Source organism: Saccopteryx leptura, chromosome 6, assembly GCF_036850995.1.
Source record: "Saccopteryx leptura isolate mSacLep1 chromosome 6, mSacLep1_pri_phased_curated, whole genome shotgun sequence".
Lineage (NCBI taxonomy): Eukaryota > Metazoa > Chordata > Mammalia > Chiroptera > Emballonuridae > Saccopteryx > Saccopteryx leptura.
Window position 1 is genome coordinate 12,459,953 of NC_089508.1, and position 25,395 is coordinate 12,485,347.

At 40.4% G+C, this 25,395-nt stretch overlaps 2 protein-coding genes across 4 annotated transcripts in view; both read left to right on the forward strand.

The window, feature by feature from the left end:
* Positions 1 to 18,153, forward strand: part of TC2N (tandem C2 domains, nuclear) — a 37,785-nt gene extending 19,632 nt beyond the window's left edge. For all 3 annotated transcript variants that reach the window (XM_066342158.1, XM_066342157.1, XM_066342159.1), the window contains 9 exons: positions 617 to 784; positions 1,968 to 2,059; positions 3,256 to 3,331; positions 3,901 to 4,001; positions 4,366 to 4,482; positions 8,515 to 8,706; positions 11,172 to 11,286; positions 14,193 to 14,392; positions 15,633 to 18,153. In XM_066342158.1, coding sequence (XP_066198255.1) covers positions 617 to 784; positions 1,968 to 2,059; positions 3,256 to 3,331; positions 3,901 to 4,001; positions 4,366 to 4,482; positions 8,515 to 8,706; positions 11,172 to 11,286; positions 14,193 to 14,392; positions 15,633 to 15,743 — 1,172 coding nt within the window. In that variant the 3' untranslated portion in view covers positions 15,744 to 18,153. The remainder of the gene's footprint in view (positions 1 to 616; positions 785 to 1,967; positions 2,060 to 3,255; positions 3,332 to 3,900; positions 4,002 to 4,365; positions 4,483 to 8,514; positions 8,707 to 11,171; positions 11,287 to 14,192; positions 14,393 to 15,632) is intronic.
* Positions 18,154 to 19,802: 1,649 nt separating this feature from the next.
* CATSPERB (cation channel sperm associated auxiliary subunit beta) overlaps positions 19,803 to 25,395 on the forward strand; it is a 116,944-nt gene continuing 111,351 nt past the window's right edge. Inside the window, exon 1 of the mRNA XM_066343599.1 lies at positions 19,803 to 19,949. Within this exon, the coding sequence (XP_066199696.1) occupies positions 19,803 to 19,949 (147 nt within the window). The remainder of the gene's footprint in view (positions 19,950 to 25,395) is intronic.

Sequence of the window (25,395 nt, forward strand, 5' to 3'; positions counted from 1 at the left end):
GGCCTTCTGTCTGTTGATCTTATGATTGTGCCATTATTAGCAAATCTCTCAATCTTGTTTTAGGATTACTTTGTTGATTATCTCTAGTTCTTTATGTTTCAGTATAAATATTTTCTATTCATTTTGTTATTTCTAACTTGAATGCCTTGGTGTTAGCGAACATAGTCTGTAGGACTCCAGTCCTTTAAACTTTCAGACTTACTCTGCACCTCAGCGTGTGGTCAGTTTTTATAAATGTTCTGGTTTTCGTAAAGAGTACATCTTCAAATAAAGAAAATCTTCTTACTTAAAGGATATTTTTTGTGTAAGTAGAAAAATAAAAGGAAATTGATCACAAAATGTAGAATTATCCACAGCATTTTCGAATATGTGCTTCTATGTCAGTAATTTCCCAGACCGTCTTGCGAGCAGGGAGCGCGGCTGAGCCCTGGCAGAGTACACGCACAGGTCGAGCTCAGCAAATGTGTGCCTATTTGTTTGAGATTTCAAATGCATGTGAGTTAGTATTACTTGAGACAGCATTTTTTTCCCTTTGCCTCGCATATATCAGCTATTGGCTAATATTGATAACTCCAAGAAAAGGGAGCCGTAAAAGTTTGGAAACGTGTGCTTTCAGGTTCTGCCAGAGCGTCCTTTGGAGACCGGAAGGCAGAGCTCTCCAGCTCGTTCCACCACGGCCCCAGCTGTGATGTCTACAACCCGTACTATATGTGTCAGCACGTCTCACCAGACCTGAGTCGGCGCTTCCCTCCTCATTCAGACGCCTTGAGACTGTATGGATCAGGTGTGAAAATGGTTTTGCTTTTCATTTTCCTCTTTGCGTTTCTTTGTTATTTTTTTTTTCAGAGTTCAGCTTTTTATTGATTATGTTACAAAAGCGGTTTAGTGGAAAGACCAAAGCCCATCAGACTCCTCAGATTCTCCCTTCTTGGCTTCCACTGTCTCCTCAGCGGCGGCGGCGGCCCCTTGAGTTGCTCTTGTAGCAAAAGTGCAGGTCAGATTTGATCTGAGGCCCCGGAAGGGATGACGCTTATGAGGAACAATTTAAAATAGGAGGAAAGCAGGCTTCAGGAGGGGGGGAACCCTCATAACTTCTTGGTGGCATTCCGCCGAACATAACAATTGAAAGATGAATACGTTAGGGGTGTGAGTTCTAAATTCCATTCTACTTGTCCTGTTTTGAAAGAAGTGTTGTTTACAGATTATTTTGTGTGTATTTTATATATCACATATCCATCCATAAATTCTGCAACAGATATTTACTAGCTTTTTTCTTTTCTGCTCCATTCCATGAAAATGATAAACTTAGAAACTCATGATACGATTGGACGTGTAAACAAAGAGAAAATGCCTAAACAATGTTAGGACTTTCTTAATTTCATATTTAAGACTGTACCAGTTTTAGTCTATCTTGTACACATCTGATTCACAAAATTCTCACTGTTCTTCAGGTCTTTATATTTATCTAGCTAGTCCCAACCCTGAATTCAGGGTAAGGTACTAAAAATAAAGCAGAAGTATTTATTTAAATATTTCTTTGTTTCAGCACTGTGCTAGAGCACAGTTAGTAGGCAGAGCTCCATTCTTCAGGAGGGAAACTAGGCACACATAGGAATCGGTAAAAATACGTGCTGAATTGCATTTAGCACAGAGGATCAGCACCTCGTAGATTACTCTTCTGGGAGGAAGGACTGGGGGATGTAAGCAAAAAGAATGAATTTTCCCAGCTTGATATTTGTTGTGGATGTAAAAATGTGTTGTTTGATTTTTGCTTTATTTCTTTCAAACAAATTAAAATAATTGAAAAATTTTTTAACTTCATTAGAAGGGTGGATCTCTTAATTCAATTTGCATATAATATTCATGATGTATTCCTAAAAGAATTTAGTACGTTGCAATCAAGTAGAATTCCAGTGTTTCTGCTTCTTTACTATAAAAATAAGTAATTTACTCATGTCCCTTTGTAGTTTGTGATTTAAGGACCCACAAACTCCCTGGTTCGCCTGGGCTAAGCAAGTCTATGTTTGATCTTACCAGTTCATCTCAGAAGTTCATCCAGGTAATTCATTTATATACATTTAATTATATTTGATCATTTATTTTCCAGCTAAGTTAATAACTATGTAAATTGCATTCACATGGAGCAACATGTTTTACTTCCTTTGTAGATAAATCTGTTCCACTATCTCTTCAGGTAAACCTATTTCCCATGTGCTTTATTTTAGGAAGCTTTCAGTTAAATACAAAAAGGTGTAATTTTCATTTTGTGTTTTTTTATGAGTCTTACGTCTCTCAGCTGGCATGCACTCAGACACTTGGAGTTAAAAGTGCTGATTGATTTGACTTTCTTTAATGGACATAACTATTTAATCAAAATTACTATTTCTCTTGAGATATAGAATTTTAATTATTCATTACAGCTAACACTGTCCTATTTTTCAAATAGAATTGAGAATTTTTTTTGATATTTAAAAAATATTTCCTTTTTTAATACAAGTGAACTGGGATTACAGGTGGACTGGGATTATTATTAAAAAATTAGCAAGTAGACTAAAGCAAAGTAAAAAGACAAATCACCTGTATTCTTATAACCGATAGTGAAAGCACTGAGCAGATACCGTTTATATAGACTGATGGACTTTTCTTCTTATGAGTATATACACATATTTTATTAAAGTGGGAGTATATTCTAAATAATCCTTAATAATCCCAGCTGAGTTAATTTTTTTGCAGACTTGATTCTTTATAGCACCAATTCTTTACCAGGCTTTGGCATTGCATGGAGAGCTTGTTAAAATACAGAATGCCAGGCCTCCCTTCTGAGTTCGTAGCTCTGCAGTAGGGCCGGGGTCTGTACTTCTGATGGTTCCCCATGGGGGCTGCTGCCCTGGTCCAGAGGAACCACGCCTTGATATAACTGCTGCTTTACAGCTTTCTAAGTAACGGGGCACTTCCAAATGTATTCTGATTTTTATTAGTACCTTTAAATATGAAGCATAAGCTATAATTTCTTCATCCTTATTACAAAATCAAACCAAACGGCAAGAGGTGTTCCATATGTTATCTAGTAATATGTGTAAATCTTTCCCAGTGACACACAAAGGTCTTTTTTCTTCTTTTCTATCTGTAAGTGGGAAATTCTGATCAGTAACTATCAGAACGACTAGCATGCAGTTTGGAGGTCGGGCAGGTACTGTTTCAGAGTCCCTCGAGTTGGATGTGCCGTTTCTGACTGACGAAGAGTTTTGTTTGCAGCGACACGATTCACTGTCCAGTGTGCCCAGTAGCTCTTCGTCGAGGAAGAATTCACAGGGGAGTAACAGAAGCTTGGGTAAGGAATAAAATGTCTTATTTTTATATTCTTAAGGGAATTCTTTCTACCCAATAGTAATTTGAAAGTGTATATGACAAGGTAGAAGAAATTCTAGGTGCTTTTATCTATGCTGGCTGTTTTCTGCATATGAATACACACATCAGATGGTCTGTTTTTTAATGTTCAGGAATGAATGCGTCTTTTTAAAAAGTGAAGTAATTAAATATCTTTTGTTTGCTTTAAAGTATATTGGTGAAGGAATTTCCTGAAGCATGTGGTGTTAAGGCCATATCAATGTTATTTGGGAAAGTTTTTCTTAGTTTTAATTTAAAGTTCTCAGGTTATAATTGGGTTAAGTTTTTAAGCCATGCGTTACTTTTTATAGTATATCTTCCCCTCTGGCACTTCAGTAAAACATTGAAGTGTGATGTTTGTCTTATGAAATTGTCAACTTTAAAAAGTAATTATAGCATTTTTTCACTTTTGCCCTTAAAATCATATCGCGTCACAGCCTAGTTGGGCTGTGGTGCACACCCCTCGAGGGATTGCGAAGTGTTTTCAAACATCTTTGTCTCTCTACAATTCAGATACTATCACTCTGTCGGGAGATGAAAGAGAGTTGGGGCGACTGCATGTCAAAGTGCGTTACAATTCCTCAGTGGAGCAGATCTGGATCACTGTGGTGCAGGTACAGTGTTCTAGCGAATACCGACTTCTACAGAATTGAATACTTTAGAAGCGTGTACTGCCGTTACCTTTGGAATTTAGGGTTCTGTAGTATTTTGCAGAAAACAATATTTAATAAAGAATCTAAAGATAATAAATCAGTAGGTATGATGGAAGTATTTGATTTTTACCTCAAGAAGGAAATTGATGTGATATGTAGAACATTAAATGTCAGAGTATTTTTAATGTAGAAGGAACAGGAGGCCCCAGTAGACTAAAGTGCACTTTTACAGTTTGTATCTAAAGTCATTAACTCAAGAAGTACATAAAATATTTGTATTGTCAGTGTCCTTTGTAAAATTCAAACTTTATTTTTAATTTTTTAGTGCAAAGATTTAAGTTGGCCCTCTAGTCATGGCGACATTCCTACTATTTCTATAAAAGGGATACTAACATTGCCCAAACCAGTGTGTTTCAAGTCTTCAGCCAAAGAAGGCTCCAATGTAAGTGGCTTTTTGTGTTTGAATTTCTTCTTACATTTTTCTCATATGTGTCACTTTAACTCATGTAAAGAATTGGAATAAGAAAGTGTTTAATTTTTGGAAAACTACAAATTATGACCTCTTGCTTTTTTATTTATTTATTTATTTATTTATTTATTTTATTTATTTATTTTGTATTTTTCTGAAGTGAGAAGTGGGGAGGCAGAGAGACAGACTCACACATGCACCTGAGCGGGATCCACCCGGCATGCCCACCAGGGGGCGATGCTCTGCCCATCTGGGGCATTGCTCCCTTGTGGGAGGAGCCATTCTAGCACCTGAGGCGGAGGCCATGGAGCCGTCCTCAGTGCCCGGACCAATCTTGCTTCAATGGAGCCTTGGCTGCGGGAGGGGAAGAGAGAGACAGAGAGGAAGGAGAGGGGGAGGGTTGAGAAACAGATGGCGCTTCTCCTCTGTGCCCTGGCCGGGAATGGAACCTGAGACTTCCACATGCCGGGCCGATGGTCTACCGCTGAGCCAACTGGCCAGGGCTTTTCTTGCTTTTTAATGACAATTTTGAACCTTATAAAGATTTGACATTTCACTATCCAATATTAAATTTCATTTATAAAGAAAATTTTAATCACTAAACTATATAGAAGATGAACAATAAACAAAAAAGCTCTTTACTTTTCTCTTATGAAAGGAAAATAAATGTCTATGTTTTCAGCCTTTTCCCTCACCCCATATGGCTTTGAGAAAGAATTGTACAATTGCAATGGATTTCTTTTAAATACTTACCATTATTATAACTAAAAGATTTATGATCCTGAATTTGGTTTTATAGATTCTAGATTTCACATTAACTTAAATGTCTTCGTTGTCTTCTGATATGGGTTGAAAAGTTAGTGTTTTTTTATGCAAATGGAAAAGATATTTAAAAATAAGGTAATGCAAATGACTAATAAATATGAAATCATATTATCGCTGTTTCTCTTTTTATCTTTTTTTGTTTATTAGAATTAGGAAACATTTTACAAGTACTCTTGAACATAAAACTTTCTGAAAATTATTTTAATGACAATACACATCAAAACCATAAACTATTTGCACTTTTTAATACAGTTATTCTACTTGGAATGTGTTCCATGGAAATAATCTAATTTATACATATAAAAATACATGTACAGAGTGGGCAAAAGTAGGTTTATAGTTCATAAGGAAAAAGGCATGCAGGTTATGATTATTACAATAGCTTTGTTAAGACAAAAGAATGTCACACCATCAATTACAATAGCTGTGTTAACAAAAAGGAATGTCACACCATCACAGTGCACGTAGGTGCACTCTTGTAAGTGCTCAGATTGCCGGCCTTCATAGCTTACGTATTCCTGTAGTCCCCTTGCTGTGTCAAGCTCACTTTGGCACAGATTCTTTACTGTCATCAACTGGTTGACATGCTTCTCTATCACTACCTAAAAGATAAGTCATAAGTGAGAATATGAAATAACAGCAATAATAAGAAGACAAATAGTGCAAATAAATAATAAATAATACAAGAATAAACTCTGTTTTGTGTACTCACAATTGTAAACCTACTTTTGCCTAATTCAGTGTGTGTGTACATATGTATGTGCATGTGTATATATGTAAAGTATTCTTGGCAGTTTGCTCACAGCGAAAAAGTCGGAAATGTCTGAATGTCTCATATAGGGCAGTGATTGAGAAAACACGTGGAATACCAAGTGTATTCGTTTCCTAGGGTTTCTGTAACTAAGTACCACAAGCTGGATGGTTTAGAACAACAGAAATTTATCTTTCACAATATTTGGAGAAAGTCTGGAATCAAGACTTGAGCAATGTTGGTTCCTTCTCGGAGAAAGAATCTGTGCCACCCTCTCTCTAGCTTCTGGAGATGATCAGCAATCCTGGACGACCCTTCGCTTCACTCTGTTGTCAGCTTCCATGTTCACGTGGCCTTCTCACTGTCGTTCTGTGTCTTCACATGGCCATTTTCTTGTAAGGGTACTAGTCTCTCTACTGCAATATGACCACATCTTAACAACAGTAATTAGCCTGACTGGGCAGTGGCGCAGTGGACAGAGCGTTGGACTGGGATGTGGAGGACCCAGGTTCGAAACCCTGAGGTCTCCAGTTTGAGCGAGGGCTCATCTGGTTTGAGCAAAGCTCACCAGCTTGAGCCCAAGGTCCTGGCTCAAGCAAGGGGTTACTCAGTCTGCTGTAGCCCCCTGGTCAAGGCACATATGAGAAAGCAATCACTGAGAAACTAAGGTGCTGCAACAAAGAATTGATGCTTCTCATCTCTCTCCCTTCAAGTCTGTCTGTTCCTCTCTCTGTCTCTGTCACACACACACAAAAAAAGAACCAACAAAGTTAACTACAGTAATTACATCTTCAATGACCCTATTTCCAAATAAGGTCACATTCTGTTTTACTGGGAGGTAGTACTTCAACATATCTTTGGGGGGATATGATTCAAACTATAACACCATTTGATATAATACTAGGAAGCAATGAAAAATAATGTTTGGGGAAGAGTTTTTAAGGACATGGGAAAATAAATGGTTTTAATAAGTGAAAAGGGAGAAGTCAAAGTTGATGTATATATAGGAAGATATCACTTTATGAAAATGTGCATTATAGAAAGTCTAAAGGGAAATAAATCTTATCCCTGGTTGTAATCCTGACATTTATTTAACAATTTTACTTTCTGACTTTCAAATAAAACTAAGTTAACTTAGGGTAAATTAGAGAGGGAGAGGAAGCCTATGTGGTTGGGAGGCTGTCAGAAACACAGTTCTTATTACACAGATGCAAACAGTTACAGTAAGATAGAAAGCTTGGCTACAATATCTAACATATTGATGTTAGTTGCCCAGATATTTTGCCTTCTCAAAAGGATGCATTAAAGGTGGAAAGAAGGGAGTGTGTCACAAAGAATAGTCTAATGGCAAGAAGATGTTAGCCCATGGCAAGCCAAGATTTACAAACATGAAAAATAACAAAAAGAACGTTTGAGAACATTTCAAGCATGAATAACTTGCTGCGTGGGGTGGATGCTTATATGAGAAGGTAGAACTTTATACTCATATTTTTCTTTATCTTCTCTATTAAGGAGGTTGATTTTCAGATTGGAAAGAGTGGAACAAACATCACGAAAAGATAAATTGAAGCCCAAGATAGATGGAAAGAATATTAGAGAAAGAATCGCTCCTTTAAAGAAATAATTCAAGTCTCATAACGTGAACAAGTTAGATTTTGGGTACTGAGAAAGCTCTCCTGAGATTCTTAAACCACTCTTATTTACTGTTGAATAATTGTAAATAGCAGAAAAGATGCCCCAAAACCAAAGATGGGAAACAATCTAATTTTTAAAAAGGGATAAAGCTGGCCCTGGCCAGTTGGCTGATTAGATAGAGCATCGGCCTGGCATATGGATGTCCCAGGTTTGATTCCTGGTCAGGGCACACAAGAGAATTGACCATCTGCTTCTCTCCTCCTCCCTCTCCCCCTTCTCTCCCTCTCACTCCCACAGCCAGTGGCTCAGTTGGTTCGAGCTTTGGCCCTGGGTGCTGAAGATAGCTCAGTTGGTCAGAGTGTATCAGCCTCGGGTGCTAAAAATAGCTTGATTGATTCGAGCATCAGCCCTAGTTGGGTGGATCCCAGTTGCATGCAGGAGTCTATCTCACTACCTCCCCTCCTCTCACGTAAAAATTAAAAAAAAAAAAAAAAAAAGAAAGGGGGAAAGCTGTATATATTCTGGTACACTTGGTGTTGATATTGACCTGAATTCCTGACTAAGTAATTAAAAGGATGATTTGTGAAATTAAGAAAGACAATATCCAGGATAAATTCTAGAAAAACATCATGGTCATTGTTATTTTAGTTTATATTAAAAAAATATTTTTTATTGTTAGAAAAAAATCAAATCTACCTTTCCTAGATTATAAAATATTTTTTTTATTTTGTATTGGCACATCACCCTTTTCCCAATCCTTGTATTTATGTATTTTATTTTTTTTTATTTTTTAGACCATTGAATATATGGAAACTTTTGTATTTGCTATTAAACTCCAAAGTCTACAAACTGTAAGGCTTGTATTTAAGATTCAAACCCAGACTCCCAGGAAGAAAACCATTGGCGAATGCTCAGTATCACTCAGAACTCTTAGCACACAGGAAATGGACTACTCTCTGGATATAGCACCACCTTCCAAAGTTTCTGTAAGTAATAGCAGTATGTAAATATATATATTGGCCTGACCTGTGGTGGCGCAGTGGATAAAGCGTCGACCTGGAAATGCTGAGGTCGCCGGTTCGAAACCCTGGGCTTGCCTGGTCAAGGCACATATGGGAGTTGATGCTTCCAGCTCCTCCCCCCTTTTCTTTCTCTGTCTCTGTCTCTCCCTCTCTCTCTCCTCTCTAAAAATGAATAAATAAAATTAAAAAGTAAATATATATGAATAATTTTAAATTATTAATTAATTTTTAAAAGTTTCTTTTAGTAGCTGATAACTTTGGAAAAGCAGGAAAGAATCACAAGCTATAAACTCAATCAGAGATTGCCTTCAAATAAATTAAGAAAGTTGTTTTTAATCATGAGTAAGCTACCTGTTCATACATTGGGCGAAAAGGATGTTCTTGCAGCTGGTACTTTTTTTTTTCTTTTTTTTGTATTTTTCTGAAGCTAGAAACGGGGAGAGACAGTCAGGCAGACTCCCGCATGCGCCCGACCAGGATCCACCCGGCACGCCCACCAGGGGGCGAGGCTCTGTCTCTCTGGGGCCTTGCTCTGTTGCGACCAGAGCCACTCCAGGGCCTGGGGCAGAGGCCAAGGAGCCATCCCCAGCGCCTGGGCCATCTTTGCTCCAATGGAGCCTTGGCTGCGGGAGGGGAAGAGAGAGACAGAGAGGAAGGAGAGGGGGAGGGGTGGAGAAGCAGATGGGCGCTTCTCCTGTGTGCCCTGGCTGGGAATCGAACCCGGGACTTCTGCACGCTAGGCCGATGCTCTACCACTGAGCAAACTGACCAGGGCTTTGCAGCTGGTATTTTTTATAAAGAACTTGATTATCATCAGTGCTGATTTATTCTTGAGACCTGGTATTTGCTTCTCTTAACTAGCCAACTGAATACTTCAGTTGTTTAGAAACCACTAATAATTTAATTATGTGGTTTCTATGTCAGGATAGCATTTCTACAAATCAGCCATAAACTTTTATAAGGGCAAACTCAGCAGAAGTGTTTTCTGGGGAATTGGAATATTATATAATCTAATCTGCATTGGAGAATCTGAAAGAACGTTATGGCCCAGTTTCTGCCAACTTCTACACCAGAGGTTGTAGATCAGCAAAGGTTTTTTATATATGGCTACTGAATTAGTTCATGCGAAAGATTTATTAGTTCATTCTTACTCTGATTGAAAACAAAAGTAGTGCATTCGCTTATTTATTAGAGTTCAACTTCCCCTCCCCCCCTAGTAGACAAGTTTTATCATCATTTTAGACTTTACATGGGGGAGTTTAACCTCAACGATTGAGTTTATGCTTTTAAGTGATTCGCTTTTCACTGTCTGTCTCTGGATTTCTTGTGGCACGACCAATTTGTAAACAGAATCATGTTTTAAAAGAGTGCCCACGAGTCAGTCAATGGAATGTCCATAGGAAGGTTCCTTTTTAGTGAGCCAAGAGCCAATTACTGGTACTGCTGGGTGACGATCAAATACCAGCCTCTTCATAAGCGTCATTTCGCTGGGCTGCAGCTTTGGCGGAATCGCTGTTAGCTGAGACTTTGTGTCTGTCTGGCCTGAGCCTAGGAGATCTCTTAACATTGTGTTCTTGCTTTATTTTCCTACTGACTGTTTTCAACACGTGAAGAGTAATGTTTTTGTGTTTGGACAACTGTATGTTTCTCTCTTTTATTTTTCACTCCAAGGACCTTGGAATCCACATGGGTAGGCGGGGTCGCGTCCTATTTCACAGACGAGTTCCCAACTTTGTTCTGCTGTTAGCCAGCAGGGCTGAGAGCACACTTCTCCTTGCTACCTCTCTGCATCTCCTTCATTTTATTGTTTGCCTCAGGTTCTCTTTGACCTTTTCCTGATTATTTACTGCCTCACAACCCTCCCTGGCTTCCTGCGTGCCAGCTCTCCTCTCGGCTTGCTTCCAGTCGCAGAGTAGTTCAGCTCCCAGCCCTCAGATCTGTTCGTATAGAAAGCCTTTGTCTCCTGATTTTGGTAGCACCTACTCTGATTTCTACACTGAGAAAAATAATGATGATTCCATATATTATATATATATATTTCACATGTTTTCAATAACCATCCACATGACTCCATTTAAGTCTTTTGAAGGTACACTTGCTCTTCTGATATTCATTGCCCTGACATTTTCTCTAGTAAAACTGCTTAAGAGTTGACTTTGTTTTTAATTTGGATTGTCTCGGCCCCCCGATTTTGAAGAAACAGTATGTAGCTGTAAGCTGCGCTTTCAGAACCCAGGGAGGGGAGCACCTCACGTGTACAGAATCCATGACGTTTATCTTCCGAACCTTCTCTGACATGCTCTGTGTGCCAGTAACAGCAGTGGTTTCAGAATTTCTAATCTTAGCTCTTTACTTTTGAATTGTTGAAATATTCCCAGAATATTTGAAATATCCCAGTTACCAAATGACATTTACTTTTTGATACGCAGGTTTGCCACGCAGAACTTGAGTTGGGAACTTGTTTTCAAGCAGTAAATAGCAGGATTCAGTTACAGATTCTTGAGGCACAAAGCCTTCCGAGCTCGTCAGCACCTCTGACTTTGAGTAAGTATGTCAGTGGTTCAAAGTAGAAGCTTAAGACCGTGTTAGTAAAAGATCATTTTTTCCCGCCTTTCCTACAATGGAGATTAAAATTTTAGTAACTTTTATTATTTAACTTACTTATCTTTTAACTTAAACTCACTTTATTGGATTTTGGACTGTAGCCATTGCGTCTGCCTGAACCCACTGGTCTCTTAGTTCGTACGCAGTTGTGACCTCTCAGCATTTGAGGCTGTTCCCCGTGTGACTCACTAGTTACTGTAGGCTGAGTGTCCAGGACCGTCAGGTATGTCTCACCAGCCTCGGGAATTGAGCCCCTGCCCTTCATTGGATACTCTGCTAATAAGAAACACAATTTAAAAAAAATCAAACACGACCTTTGAAACAGCTTTTCCTTCCTGTCCTTCGAGCACAGCCAGGGGTTCCGATACTCTGACTGCACAGGCCTGGTTAACATGGCTGCCCCTGGGCTGGAGGTTGAGGTCAGTCTTGCCTCAGGGCTGAGAGTGGGGTAAGAGTACTGTGGAGGGGGTGGGGAGTAAAGAGGGACAAATATGCAGTGACAGAAAATGATCTGACTTTGGGTGATGAGCACACAACACAATCAACAGTTTAAATGCTATAGAAATGTTTACCTGAAACCCATGTACTCTTACTGATCAATGTCACCCCATTGAATTTAATTTTCTAAATAATTTTTTTAAAAATCCCTAGCCAGTTGGCTTAGTGGAAGAGCATCAGCCTGGCCTGTGGAAGTCCCAGGTTCAATTCCCAGTCAGGGCACACAGGAGAAGTAACCATCTGCTTCTCCACCTGTTCCCCCCCCATACACACCGCCCTTCTCTGTCTTCCTCTCCTGCAGCCATGGCTCAATTGGTTCAAGCAAGTTGGCCCCGGGTGCTGAGGATGGCTCCATGACCTCACTTCAGGCACTAAAATAGCTCAGTTGCCAAGCAGTGGAGCAATGGAGAGATGGTCAGAGCATGGCCCCGTAGGGGGCTTGCCGGGTGAATTCTGGTCAGGGACGCATGCAGGAGTCTGTCTGTCCGCCTCCCCACCTGTCATCCTCTCACTTAATTAAAAAAAAAAGAAAGAAAACTCAAAGTCACATAAATTTTCTCTTATAATACTTGGAGTAATGAGCATACAATACAATATACAGATGATGTATTATAGAATTGTACACTTGAGACGTACATAATTTTATTAACCAGTGTCACCCCAATAAATTTAATTAAAATTTTTTTCTCCTAAAAAAACAAACATGAATACTCTTTTTCCTACTAGAAGAGAAAATACCTGGAGCAGACAAAGTGATGGATGTCCACTGTAACTAATGAGGCTGAAATAAACACAGTGAGCAATCAATTCACGAAGCTAGAAAAACAGACACAAAGGAAGGAAGGAAGGAAGGAAGGAATTAAAGCCAAAGGAAAAGTTGACAAATATTGAGGCAGCAACAAAGGACAGAATCACTAAAACTGAAAGCTTTTTCCTTTGAAAAGTTCATTAAAATAGACCTGCTGGTGTTCAGGTCAAGCAAAAAAATAAAGAGAACATGAGCAAGGATGAGAATATAATTTCCGATTCAGAAGAGATTCAGTAATAAAGACAACGCCATTTCATTTGAACACCTATGTAAAATAGATGATTTTCTAAGGAAGATGTTCCAAGTTCACTAGAGAAGAGTGAAAATCTGAATAAAACAGTAACTACGTAAAGGTAGTCAAAGAATTTCCTCTAATAAAAGCACAAGGCCAAGATGATTTTACTGGCAGACTCTCAGAGTTTTAAGGAACATATAATTCCTGTTTTATATAAGCTGTTCCAAAGAATGAGAAAAGATGGAAAAAGTAACTTGATGAGGTTAGCATATTCTTTATGTCAATACAGAAATGATAGTACATACAAAAGTAGCTATAGACTACCGTCACTTGGGTAGACAGATGGAAAAGTCATAAAATAAGCACATAGAGCCTAACTCCGCGTTAAAAGAGTAAAATACCAGGACTACAAACTGTTAGTTCTAGGAAACAAAGACCAGAGTAGGAATCTGCAGCTGCAATCTATTACAGTGACAGCTGTCCTCCTTTAATCAAAACTGCTAATCAGAATTCCCACCGATCTGTATTTCACAAATCTAGTGGTCAGTCTCAGTCCTCACCTTGTGACACCCTCCTTTCTGGAAGTCCCTGCGTCCTGTCTCGCTGCCCTGGCAGCCGCAGCCCTGCCCTGTGACCACTGGTGTTGGGGGGCTGCGCTTTCTGCCAGCGCTGTGGGCACAGCCTGTCAGTCAGACTTGGAGTGCACTTGGGTGAACAGCTGGGTGAACTCGCATTTACCCAGTGCAGCGCCCACCTCCTACAAGCTGACTCTTCCCCAGTCCCCTGCATGTGGTCACTCTTCAGAGTCTTGAATAGTTGTTTTTCATGTTTTTCTCCTAGAATTTACAGCTGTTATCTATGGGAAGATTATTTTGTATAAGCTATTCTACCATTGCCAGAAGCTCTACATCTAAAAGTTATTTACAGAATAGATTTTCTCTAGCTGGCACTTCTGACTTTTGGAGACTCAAGCAAAGAATCTCACCTGTCGGGAATTGTGAAGTCAGTCCCTCCAGCTGTCCGCAGGGTCAGCACCTCTCTTTCTTGTAGTCCTTTACCTGCACACTCTTTGCTGCTGCTCATGACTACGCCCCAGCTCCAGCCTGGATGGCCTTCGGGCTGGAGGCAGGTTCAATTCGTTTGAGGCGGCAGCCGTTCATTACGAAGTGTGATGTTTTCTGTTATAGCAGTAGCTCATCAAGTCCTGAAAAGTGGCCTCTTCGTATTTTTACAACAAACACATAAATGCATATCTTTACGTGGTGTTTTAAATAAAATTTTATATATCAAATGTCCTTTTTTTAGGTTTTTTTGTGAAGGTGTCGATGTTCAGCTCAGGAGAGCTGATTTATAAGAAGAAGACCCGCTTACTGAAAGCCTCCAATGGAAGAGTGAAGTGGGGGGAGACTATGATTTTCCCACTTGTGCAGAGTGAAAAAGATATTGTTTTTCTCATTAAGCTTTATAGTCGAAGCTCTGTAAGAAGAAGACACTTTGTGGGGCAGGTTAGTAAGGAAGTTTTATCTTGACTTCTTTCCTTGTACTTTTCTATGCACTTAAATAGTTGTAAGTTAACAAAAGGCTGTAGGATAAAATTGATTTTAATACAGGATAAAACTTAGTAGAGTACAACTCTTCAGCATTGTAAGTTAAAATTCAGTGTTTCCACAAAAATCAATTTTTTTTTTTTTTTGTATTTTTCTGAAGTTGGAAACAGGGAGGCAGTCAGACAGACTCCCGCATGCGCCCGACCGGGATCCACCCGGCATGCCCACCAGGGGGCGATGCTCTGCCCATCTGGGGCATCGCTCTGTTGCGACCAGAGCCACTCTAGCGCCTGAGGCAGAGGCCATGGAGCCATCCTCAGCGCCCGGGCTAACTCTGCTCCAATGGAGCCTTGGCTGCGGGAGGGGAAGAGAGAGACAGAGAGGAAGGAGAGGGGGAGGGGTGGAGAAGCAGATGGGCGCTTCTCCTGTGTGCCCTAGCCGGGAATCGAACCCAGGACTCCTGCACACCAGGCTGATGCTCTACCACTGAGCCAACCAGCCAGGGCCCACAAAAATCAATTTTAAGTTGAACTAGATTTATTGAATAAGAAAGGATACTAATTATTTTGGGGGAATTGATTATGTAATATCTCATGTTGAATTTTTAAATTAAACTGGATCATATAAAATAGTTCTCAGAGTGACTAAATAAGTTAATTGTTTTTGCATTTAAGTTTCAAGTAGAAAAATTAAACTTGTGGGCCTTGGCCAATTGGCTCAGTGCTAGAACACCGGCCCGGTGTGTAGAAGTCCTGGGTTCAATTCCCGGCCAGGGCATACATGAGAAGCACCCATCTGCTTCTCCACCCCTCCCCCTCTCCTTCCTCTCTCTCTCTCTTCCCCTCCCGCAGCCAAGGCTCCATTGGAGCAGAGTTGGCCCAGGCACTGAGGTCGGCTCCATGGCCTTCACCTCAGGCACTAGAATGGCTCCGGCCACAACAGAGCAAAGCCCCAGATGGGCAGAGCATCACCCCCTAGTGAGCATGCCGGGTGGATCCTGGTCAGGCACATGCAGGAGTCTGTCTCTCTGTCTCCTGTTTCTCACTTCAGAAAAAAAAAATTAAACTTTCGGAAAAGTAGAAAGATATTTAATTGAAAATATGTAAACCAGATTTCCAATTGTCTTTCATCAATAAGAGTAATGAACTGAATTCACCATTATTGTGTTACATTAAGCGGTTGTATTGTTCCTTTACAGATTTGGATAAGTGAAGACAGTAATAACATGGATGCAGCAAACCAGTGGAGAGAAACAGTCACAAACCCAGAGAAGGTTGTTATCCAGTGGCACAGATTAAACCCGTCTTGAAGACTTCACACATCATTTGGTGAAGAATTTGACATTCCTTTAGAAGACTTACGATTTCAATTTGCTATCAGTGAGAAGAGACAAATCAATATATTTCTCAAGTTATTTATGAAGGTCATAATTATAGTATATCAAGGATCTGTTAGAAAATTAAACTTGATAAAAATGGTATGAATTATATCAGATATCTCAAGCAAAGGAAATGTTTAAAAACTGCCAAGATAGACAGTAAAATAACGGTTGTATTACTAAGGCAACTAAGTAAATTATAAAACCAGTGAGAATATCAACCATGGATAATTACTGCTGTATTATGTTTATAGGTCTTTTTTAAAGCTTTACCTAGCTATTAAAAATCTAGTATATCAAGTCTCTGTTAGTACTACAGTGGGGGTCCTCAGATTATGACACAGTTCCATTCCGACGACAGTGATGGAACCTAAATTTTGGTGTAAATCGAAAGACGCCCTAGCCTAACACAAATGGAACGAACACCTGCACTTTTAACAATCCAAAGTGGTGTCGTTATGCGTACTCGGGGCCACCAACGCCCTCATTTCATTCTGCACTTTAGTGTGTGTTTTTCCGCCGCATGCAACCAAACTAATTCACCCACGTGGTCCAGAAGCACGTGCTAATGGCAGAAGCCAAAACACGTCTCAATTTTTTAAAATTTTTATGGGAGTGAGCATTGTAAACTCGAAACGTTGTATGTCAAGACTATCGTAAGCTGAGGACCCTGTGTTAGAAGACTACCACGGACTAGTTCAGTGGTAATCATTACTGATTATATCTTGACTTCACTGTTTACTTCTTGCTACATATTTTCTCTCAGAAAGCAAAAATGGATTCAACTACTTCAACTCCAGGGGAAAGTTTATGCCTTGTGTTTATATTTTCTTACCCATAAGGTATCATATTGCCAATCTGTATGCTGTTTATCTCCAAGAAACTTCAGATATTGAAAACTATATTTTGACAAGAGTAATAATACAAAAACACCAGATTTAAGTTTACTCGGAAACCCAGTATGCACACATTTTGCTATGTTTCTTTCCTCCCTTAAATACACTGCTCACAAAAATTAGGGGATATTCTATAGCTTCGTATTCATTTTGAAATATCCCCTAATTTTTGTGAGCAGTATATTTTACTCTTTGTTTTATTTGGAGTTGAAATAATATTATCATGCATATGGCCCATCCTAATTAGCAGAACTAAATGAGCTTAACTAGCAGATTCAATATTTTATGATAGTCAGTTTCTTGTTTTTAGTTTTTTAAATGTAAATGACTTGTTCTGTAATTCACAACTCAGAGTATTTTTCCATTTTTTGAAAATAACCGTACATGATACCACCATGTAGCAAGTCAGTATTTTCAATTGCCATTTCTCTCAGGCACTCAGTAGAACTCAGTATGTGGGGATGGTGTCAGTTTAGGTGGCTGTGCGCACCGTGGCCGAAAAGAACAGCTGTTGGAGGAAGCAAGTAAGACCATCCTTGACTTGAACAGATTGACTTCGTTTTTGCTAATGAGTAGACCAGGTGCTCTGTGTCTGCGGTCGTCCATGTTTCTTCTCCCCGGCCTTGTCCCACACGTGCCAGGAGATAGATGGAGGTATTTTAGGCCAGAAGTATCTTTGCTATAACTTAAGCATGGCCTCTTCATTTTAGTTCTTATATTCTGTGTATCTTTTAAAATTTTTCCCAAATAAATACTTAATTCCCCTTGTCCTAGGCATTACCTCCTCAAATTATAAAATGTGTATACTTTATGTGCCCTTTGCTCCTACTGCCTAGAGTTTTTGTACACCAGTGGTGTTGACAGGCACTCTATGCGTTTTGAAATAGTTTTAGATTTGTGAAAAAATGCCATATTGATCAGAACTCACATGGACTTTATCTTTTTCTTTACTTTTTATTTTTCTGAATTGAGAGGAGGGGAGATAGACGGACAGACTCCTACATGTGCCCTGACCGGGATTCACCCAGTAGCCCCCATCTGGGGCCGATGCTCTGCCTGCCCATCGGGGCCATGCTTGCAGCTGAGCTATTTTTAGTGCCTGAGGCAGAGGCTCCATGGAACCATCCTCAGTGCCAGGGCTGATGCACCTGAACCAATCGAGCCATGGCTGCAGGAGGGGAAGAGAGAGAAAAGAGAAAGGGGGGAGCAGGAGGGGTGGAGAAGCAGATGGGCGCTTCTCCTGTGTGCTCTGGCTGGAAATCAAACCCCACACACCAAGCTGACACTCTTCCACTGAGAAAACCAGCCAGGGCTCACATGGACTTTCAAGATAATTTACCTTGTGTGCTAGTCTTTTGAATCTTTAAGACAGATAGCAACTATATATTTTTAATTCTGTTAATAAACTTTATTTTTTAGAGCAGTTTTAGGTTCACACCAAAGTTGAGAGGAAGGTACAGAGGACCCCCTTCTAACCCCTGCTCCCACTTGTGCCCAGCCTCCCCCGCCATCAGCATCTAGCCAGAGTGATGCATTTGTTCAAATCAGTGGACCTGCGCTGACACATCAGTATCGCCCGACGCCCACGGTTTACGTGGGGTTCACTCTCGTGCATTCTGTCAGTTCTAACAAATGCATACTGACGTGTATCCACCCGTGTAACATCTCGTACAGTAGTTTCACTGCCCTAAAACTACTCTGTGAATGTACCTATTTTCATAGCCGCCAAAGAAGGAAGTGTATTGGCTCTTAGATAATAAATAACAGACTTTGTTATTTTAAGAAATCTCAAATTTTATTTCGAGCATTTGTGTGTGTGTGTCTTCTTTATTATTGCTTTCACTAAGTTTATTACATGTAGTTATGTATTTAACTCAATTTTTAATTATTTAATTTCCAATATTTTTACAATATGTGTATGATGTATAATTTCAGGGAATACTATGGTTTCTTGGTTTCTTGTATGTCTTAGACTCCTGGGTCAATGAAACAATAACAAGAAAACATTTTCATGTAAGAGTCCTTTCAGTTTGAGAAGTGTTGACACAACTCAGATCCCAAATAGTTTCATTAGTGTTGACTGAAGCCTTTTTCAGGTGAAGAGGTACCAAACTGAGATTTTCTGGTTGTTTCTTTGAAGCTTTGTGTGGAAATATAAAAAGAAACACAGTTTTCTGTTAATTGCTACTCATATGAGGAAAACATTAGCCCCTGGTAATAAAAAAACGGGATGCTATGCAAAAATCACTTCTCTGGCCTGACCAGGCGGCGGCATAGTGGATAGACCATTGGACTGGGATGCCGAGGACCCAGGTTCGAGATCTCGAGGTCGCCAGCTTGAGCGTGGGCTCATCTGGTTTGAGCAGAAGGCTCACCAGCTTGGACCCAGGGTTGCTGGCTCGAGCGAGCGGTTACTTGGTCTGCTGAAGGCCCGCGGTCAAGGCTCATATGAGAAAGCAATCAATGAACTAAGGTGTCCCAATGCACAACGAAAAACTAATGATTGATGCTTCTCATCTCTCTCCGTTCCTGTCTGTCTGTCCCTGTCTATCCCTCTCTCTGACTCCCTGTCTCTGTTAAAAAAAAAAAAATCACTTCTCTATATTTGTTCAGGCGTTTCTTGACCTTTGCTCACTTATAGGGAGTAGGGACCGAAGTGCTGCTGAGTGCCCACGGAAAGCCGCGGAAGGGTCCGCGCTGCTAGCAGGGAGTTCGCGCAGAGAGTAGCGGCCGAAAGCGGTTCCCTAACAGTGCGTTCACTCACAGGCTTTCAGACTGAAACAATTACATACCCGCAGCCCGCGTCGTTACAGGAACTCCTAGGGAAATTACCACTGAAGCATATCAGTTCCAGCTCTTATCAGACTGTTAAGAAAGAACCAGTGGGATTTTAAACATCTGTTATGTAATTGTGGTCTGAAAATAACCTAAACTGAACTTTTGTTTGAATTCAGTTATGTGACTATCTCTGATACAAATGTGTTGAAACTGTATTTCCCAGCAAAAATTCCCACTGTTGGTTTAACCAAATAATGGCTTCTTTTTTTTTTTTATGAAGGATTTCAGAAATTTGTGATCAATCCCAACTTTTTACATGACGGCTATTACGGATATTTCCAAGCTGCGTGTTCCTCCCCGCTCACCCGACGAGCCCGTGCGGGCCCTTGCGTCTCCCCGTGGCTTCCAGTGCTGTGTAGCGGCCAAAGGCTGTCGCACTTCCATCTCTCCCCAGACCTCACCGGTGAGCTTGCTGTCCTCTGGGTAATGGGGACAGTCTCCCAAACTGAACTTTTGATTTCCCATGCCTCCCACAAGCCTGACCCTCACTGTTCCCCATCTAAATCAAAGGGGCCATCACCCCCCTGGTGGGTCGTCTCAGCAACCTGGGAGTCACTTTGGAGCTCCTCTTCCTCTCACCTCCCGTGACTCAATCACACCCTCCTTAGAAATGGACACGGAGGTGGAGGCCGCTGTAACCAGCCTCGTCAGAGAGAGACCTCATCTCCAGCCCGCCTGCAGTACTGTCCTTCCCCGAAACCGGTCTGCCCGCCTCCCTCTTATTTCCCTCTTTCTCCATCCACGGCAAGTGTGATTATCACTCTTATGGTTCCACCTGCTCTTGATGTCAAGTCCAAAAGTCTTCACTCAGTCTGCGAGGCCCGGCATGCTCTGGGCTCTGCGCCCCGTGCGGGCCTCCACCCGGACCGTTCCCACCGCTCCGTCTTCCGGTCTTGGAAGACAGCACAGCCTAGCGTCCTCAGGACCCTGACACAGGTTTTGTCTGTGTGGAAGCGTGTTCTCCTTCACTCTTCCCCTCACTCAACCCTGGTCTCCTTCAGATGCTAACTTAAATGACTCTTCCTCAGTCAAGTTGTTGTTGTTTTCAAACATCTTAGGCGATGCTAAATCTTGTTTTCATATAGCTTTCATTATAATTGTGAGTAAATCAATACCTACTGTTTGCTCAATCTCTCTCCTATACTGCCTGCAGTTTTCATGAAAACTGGGTCACAACACTGCATTCCTGAGGGTAGCATGGTACGGGGCATGTCCGAGGTATAGGGTCAATATTTGCGTATTCATTCATTTAACTGCCTGGCAGTGTTTGGGGAGTTAGGGATAGAGCACGGGTAATCAAAGCCGTGAATGAACACGCCGAGTCATGTTTATGGCTCAGCGAAGTAGTCAAGGCCAGGATCTTCTTGTTGAAAGAGATAACGCTGGAGTACACATTATTAGTACATTTACTCTCATAATTCATTGACGTATTAATTATAGAAAAGGGAAACATGATGGTCTCTCACTGTGAGGTGTGGCCCAGAAAAAAAGGACCTAGAAAAAAAAGTTTTTTGCTGAAATTCTGGGCAGTGCTACAATTCATGCTAAATTTTATAGATTGTTGAGCTATTCATCTGACTTTATCTTACTGTCGCATATTAACAAAAATTGTATTAATTTATTTAAAACATTTGTGTTTGCAGGGAGTTGGGTAAGTTTGAGTTCTGTATAAACTTGGAAAGATGCTTGAATTGTGTCCAGGTTTGAAAATATCCTGGGAGATTTAATAACCTTATATTTAAATTATTTAGCAGCCCAAACAGGATTCACAGAGAAGAAGACAAATAGAAGATTGTTCAGGTGAGAGTTCTCTCTGGAAGGACAGAATAAGGATTTGGGAGACCTTTTCTGACAGCGGGCAGACAAGGGGTCCGAGGAAGAGGCTGCGTGACCAGCTGGCCTAACCCGCGTGCATGTCAGCACTGAGGGTGTGCCCGCGAGATAAGCCGGAGATAAGGAAGATGGGAGGATTGCTGAGTGACGCTGTCTCACTCGTGATGGGGAGAAGAACAGGTGGCAGCTAGAGAGGAGAGAGGCCTGTAAGCAGAAGAAGGCTTATGGGGAACAGTTAAGGATGGAGAGGGAGCAAGGTAAGGGTGCAGGTGGATCGTGTGCTCCCAGTGAGTGCCTGTATGTTTCCTAATGGTATACTCTTCCTTTTCACATCAGTCACCTTGTTATAATCCAGCTTTCCTTCAAATGCTTATACTGTTCCCTCTCCCTTCCTCCAACCTCCCTCCCTCTTTCCCTTCCTCTCTCTCTCCCCCCTCCCTGCTGTTTACCATTAATGCATGCTCAGTTTTTGCTTTCTTCACAGAAAATTTGAAAACTAGTTTGGTCTATTCCAATAAAATCTTTTGGTCTATTCCAATAAAATCTTTTACTCTTATTCTGGAAAAGACCAGAAGAGTCCACTAGTATAAAAGTCCATCTACCTAGAACACAGGAATATTTATTCAAAAAATACTTTTTTTTTCAAAAAATATGTATTTGATAGCAATTGTATGCCACTCATTTTAGGTGCTGGGATATACCTACTATGCAAAAACTCTGCCCTCATAAGGTTATATTATAGTGCTTATATCAGGACACACAGAATGTTGTCCAATACAATTGGATGGATTTCATGCAATGAATGACCGAATAGAAAGAAAGGCTATTCCTGGTCTTTCCTTCTGTATGACTGTTCCGTAGCTAATTGTCCTCGTTTAATTTCCTTCTATCTTAGTTTGCTTCACATACTCATGTTCATAATATATTGAAGAATTATTATCTAGGGTTTTGAGGGTTTTTTAAAATACATTTAAAGATATTTTCCTTGAGCTACTCTGAGCTACAACAGTTTTAAGAACAACCCACTTGTAAATCAGTTTTAATCTGGCTTTAAAAGATAATAGAGAGAAAATTGATTTTCTGAATCTGATTTATTTTTATTGACTTTTGATGAAAAAGACAATGGATATCTTTGTATTGTAGAGAGTTCTTTTTAGAGTATTTGGGAAAGCCAAAGAGAAGACAGTTCAATTTCCTACATCTACTTTTTCCATGTGTGTATTCATAGTAATACTCCTCAGCGTAGTTGCATAGTTAAACCTTTTTCTAGCTTTTAGGGCTAGAAGAAAAACAAAAGACATTTCTTTAAAATGTTTTAAAACTAGATTGTTTATTAACTGGAGGTTCTTCTCTGGGGTACTGAAAAAAGTACTTATCTTTTCTAAAAACATTTCACTTATTATATATATATATATTATATAAAACATTTGTTTTTGCAGGGAGTCGGGTAAGTTTGATTTCTATATTTATGACAGAGACAAACAGAGAGAGGAACAGATAGGGACAGACTGGAAGGGGAGAGATGAGAAGCATCAATTCTTTGTTGCAGCACCTTAGTTGTTCATTGATCGCTTTCTTATATGTGCCTTTACTGGGGGAGCTACAGCAGAGCTAGTGACCCATACTCAAGCCAGCAACCTTGGGCTCAAGCTTGTGAGCTTTGCTCAAACCAGGTAAGCCTACGCTTAAGCCAGTAACCTCAGGGTCTCGAACCTGGGTCCTCCACATCCTAGTCCGATGCACTATCCACTGTGCCACAGCTTGGTCACATGTCATTTATTTTTCCTTAAAGATACATATTTTTGGAAGCATAGGGGCAAAGCAAAAGGAAGGCTAATCTAAAGATAGTGGGCTTTGCAGGGAAATGATGACATCCAAGGTCAAGAAAGTCACATTCAGTGGTAAGATTTAGTTTCAGTTGTGGGTAGGCGCACACACGCCCATGCACGCAACATGCATGTTCTTTATCTTGTAGAACTAGAAAAATAACATCTGTTTTCTTGAAAGTGAGGGGAAGAAATTATTCCAACAGGGTTAGAAGAGTGACGGGAACATTAGGATAGATTTGATCATGGTCAACTTTGTATCTTTTCCCAATCTAAAATAAAACTAACCTCTGAGAAATAACAAAGGGGAAAAGTTTCCCTTTCTGAGTCCAAAAGAAAGTAAGTTGCAGAGAAAATAACAAAACAACAGGAAAATGTTTGGAATGATGGCTTTGTTCTTTTGGCCTAGAGCAGTGATTTTTAACCAGAGTGCCATAAGAATTTTTAAAACATGCAATACCTGACTGTTTAGTCAGGGGCACTGACCTCTTTTCCCTTAGATTGTGGGGGAAAAAAAAGATAAACAGCCAACACAATAGCCATTCAGTTGAGTGAATCAAAATTATACCTATTTTTTTGTCAGATCAGCAAAAGATCTGTTTTTTGGTGTGCTGCAGAATTTTAGTAATTAGTTTATGTGTGCCCTGAGATGAAAAGGTTGAATATTGCTGATCTACAGGATACGGTTTTCTTATGGGCAAGAGTTGCTCATGTGTCCACCATTCATTCTCTCTCTGCTGTGTAGATATTATTGTAATAAGTGCTCTGGGGGTTCCTATTCCTGGTTCCTTCTTGAAAGCTGAGAGAGTTAAAACAAAAAACAACAACACTTTTTTCCTAATGATAATACTTACGGATGTGAAACAAGATAATAGTTTTTTTACTTTTTTCTGCCCCAACATACATACGTGAAGGTGGTGACACACTTTCACTGCCAACAGTCAGTCACAGTGGTAATAATATGCACCCAGGTTGTGAATCTCGAATAAAGCCACCTAGGTGATTTTGTTATATACTTCTTATAGAATTAATGATGTAGCTAGACAATCGTGAAATTAATACTCATACTTAGGTTATGTAGTTTTGTGGTGGGTGGGTTCAATTTTTTTGTGGTAAAATACATGTAACGTAAAATTTACCATCTTAACCATTTTTAAGTGTGTAGTTCAGTGATATTAAATATATTCATCAAGTTCTGCAGACAGCACCATCCATCACCATAACTCCATCTTGTAAAACCCAAGCTCTATGCCCATTAAAAATAGCTCCCATTCCTACCTCCACCGCCCGCCCCCAGCCCTGGCAGCCATCGTTCATTTTGTTTGCTGTCTCTGTGATTTAGACTACTCTAGCTAGGCCTCTCATCTAAGTGGCACCATATAGTACTTGTTTCTTTGTGACTGGTTTATCTCACTTAGCATAATGTCCTCAAGGTTCATCCTGTTATAGCATGGATGAATAATGTTCCATCATTGTATGTGTGTGTGTTATCACATGTTGCTCGCCCATTTATTTGACAGTGGACACTTGGGTTGCTTCCAAATTTTAGCTCCCGTGAACAATGCTGCTACAAGCATGGGTGTGCACATCTCTCTTCAGGACTCTGCTTTCATTCTTCTGTGTGTATACGTGGAAGCGGAATTTCTGGATCCTATGGGAATTCCACTGTTAATTTTTTGAGGAACCACCGTACTAGTTTCTACAGTCGCCAGACCACTTTGCATTGCCAACAGGGTGGGAACAACACTTGTTACCTGTTTTTGATAACAGTCACCCTAATTGGCGGGAGGTGTTAGTCCCCTGTTGCTCTGATTTGCATTTCCCTAATGAGTAGTGAGGTTGAGCATCTTTTTATGTACTTACTGACCGTCCGTGTATCTTCTTTGGAGAAATGTCTATTCAAGTGTTTTGTCCTTTTTGTAAATGGGTGTTTTGGTTGTTACTGAGTTTGGGGAGTTCTCTGTTCTGGATATTCAGCCCCTACCATATGTATGAGTTGCAAACATGTTCTCTCTCTGTGGGCTACCTTTTTACTCTGTTGATATTGTCTTTTGAGGCACAAATGTTTTGAATCCCACGCAGCCCGGTTGACCGCTTTTCCGTTGTTGCCGTGCCTGTGGTGCGGACCCCAGTACACTGCCTGTCCTCGGCCAGCTGGTTTCTTCCCTCAGGCAGTTCACACATTGAAAT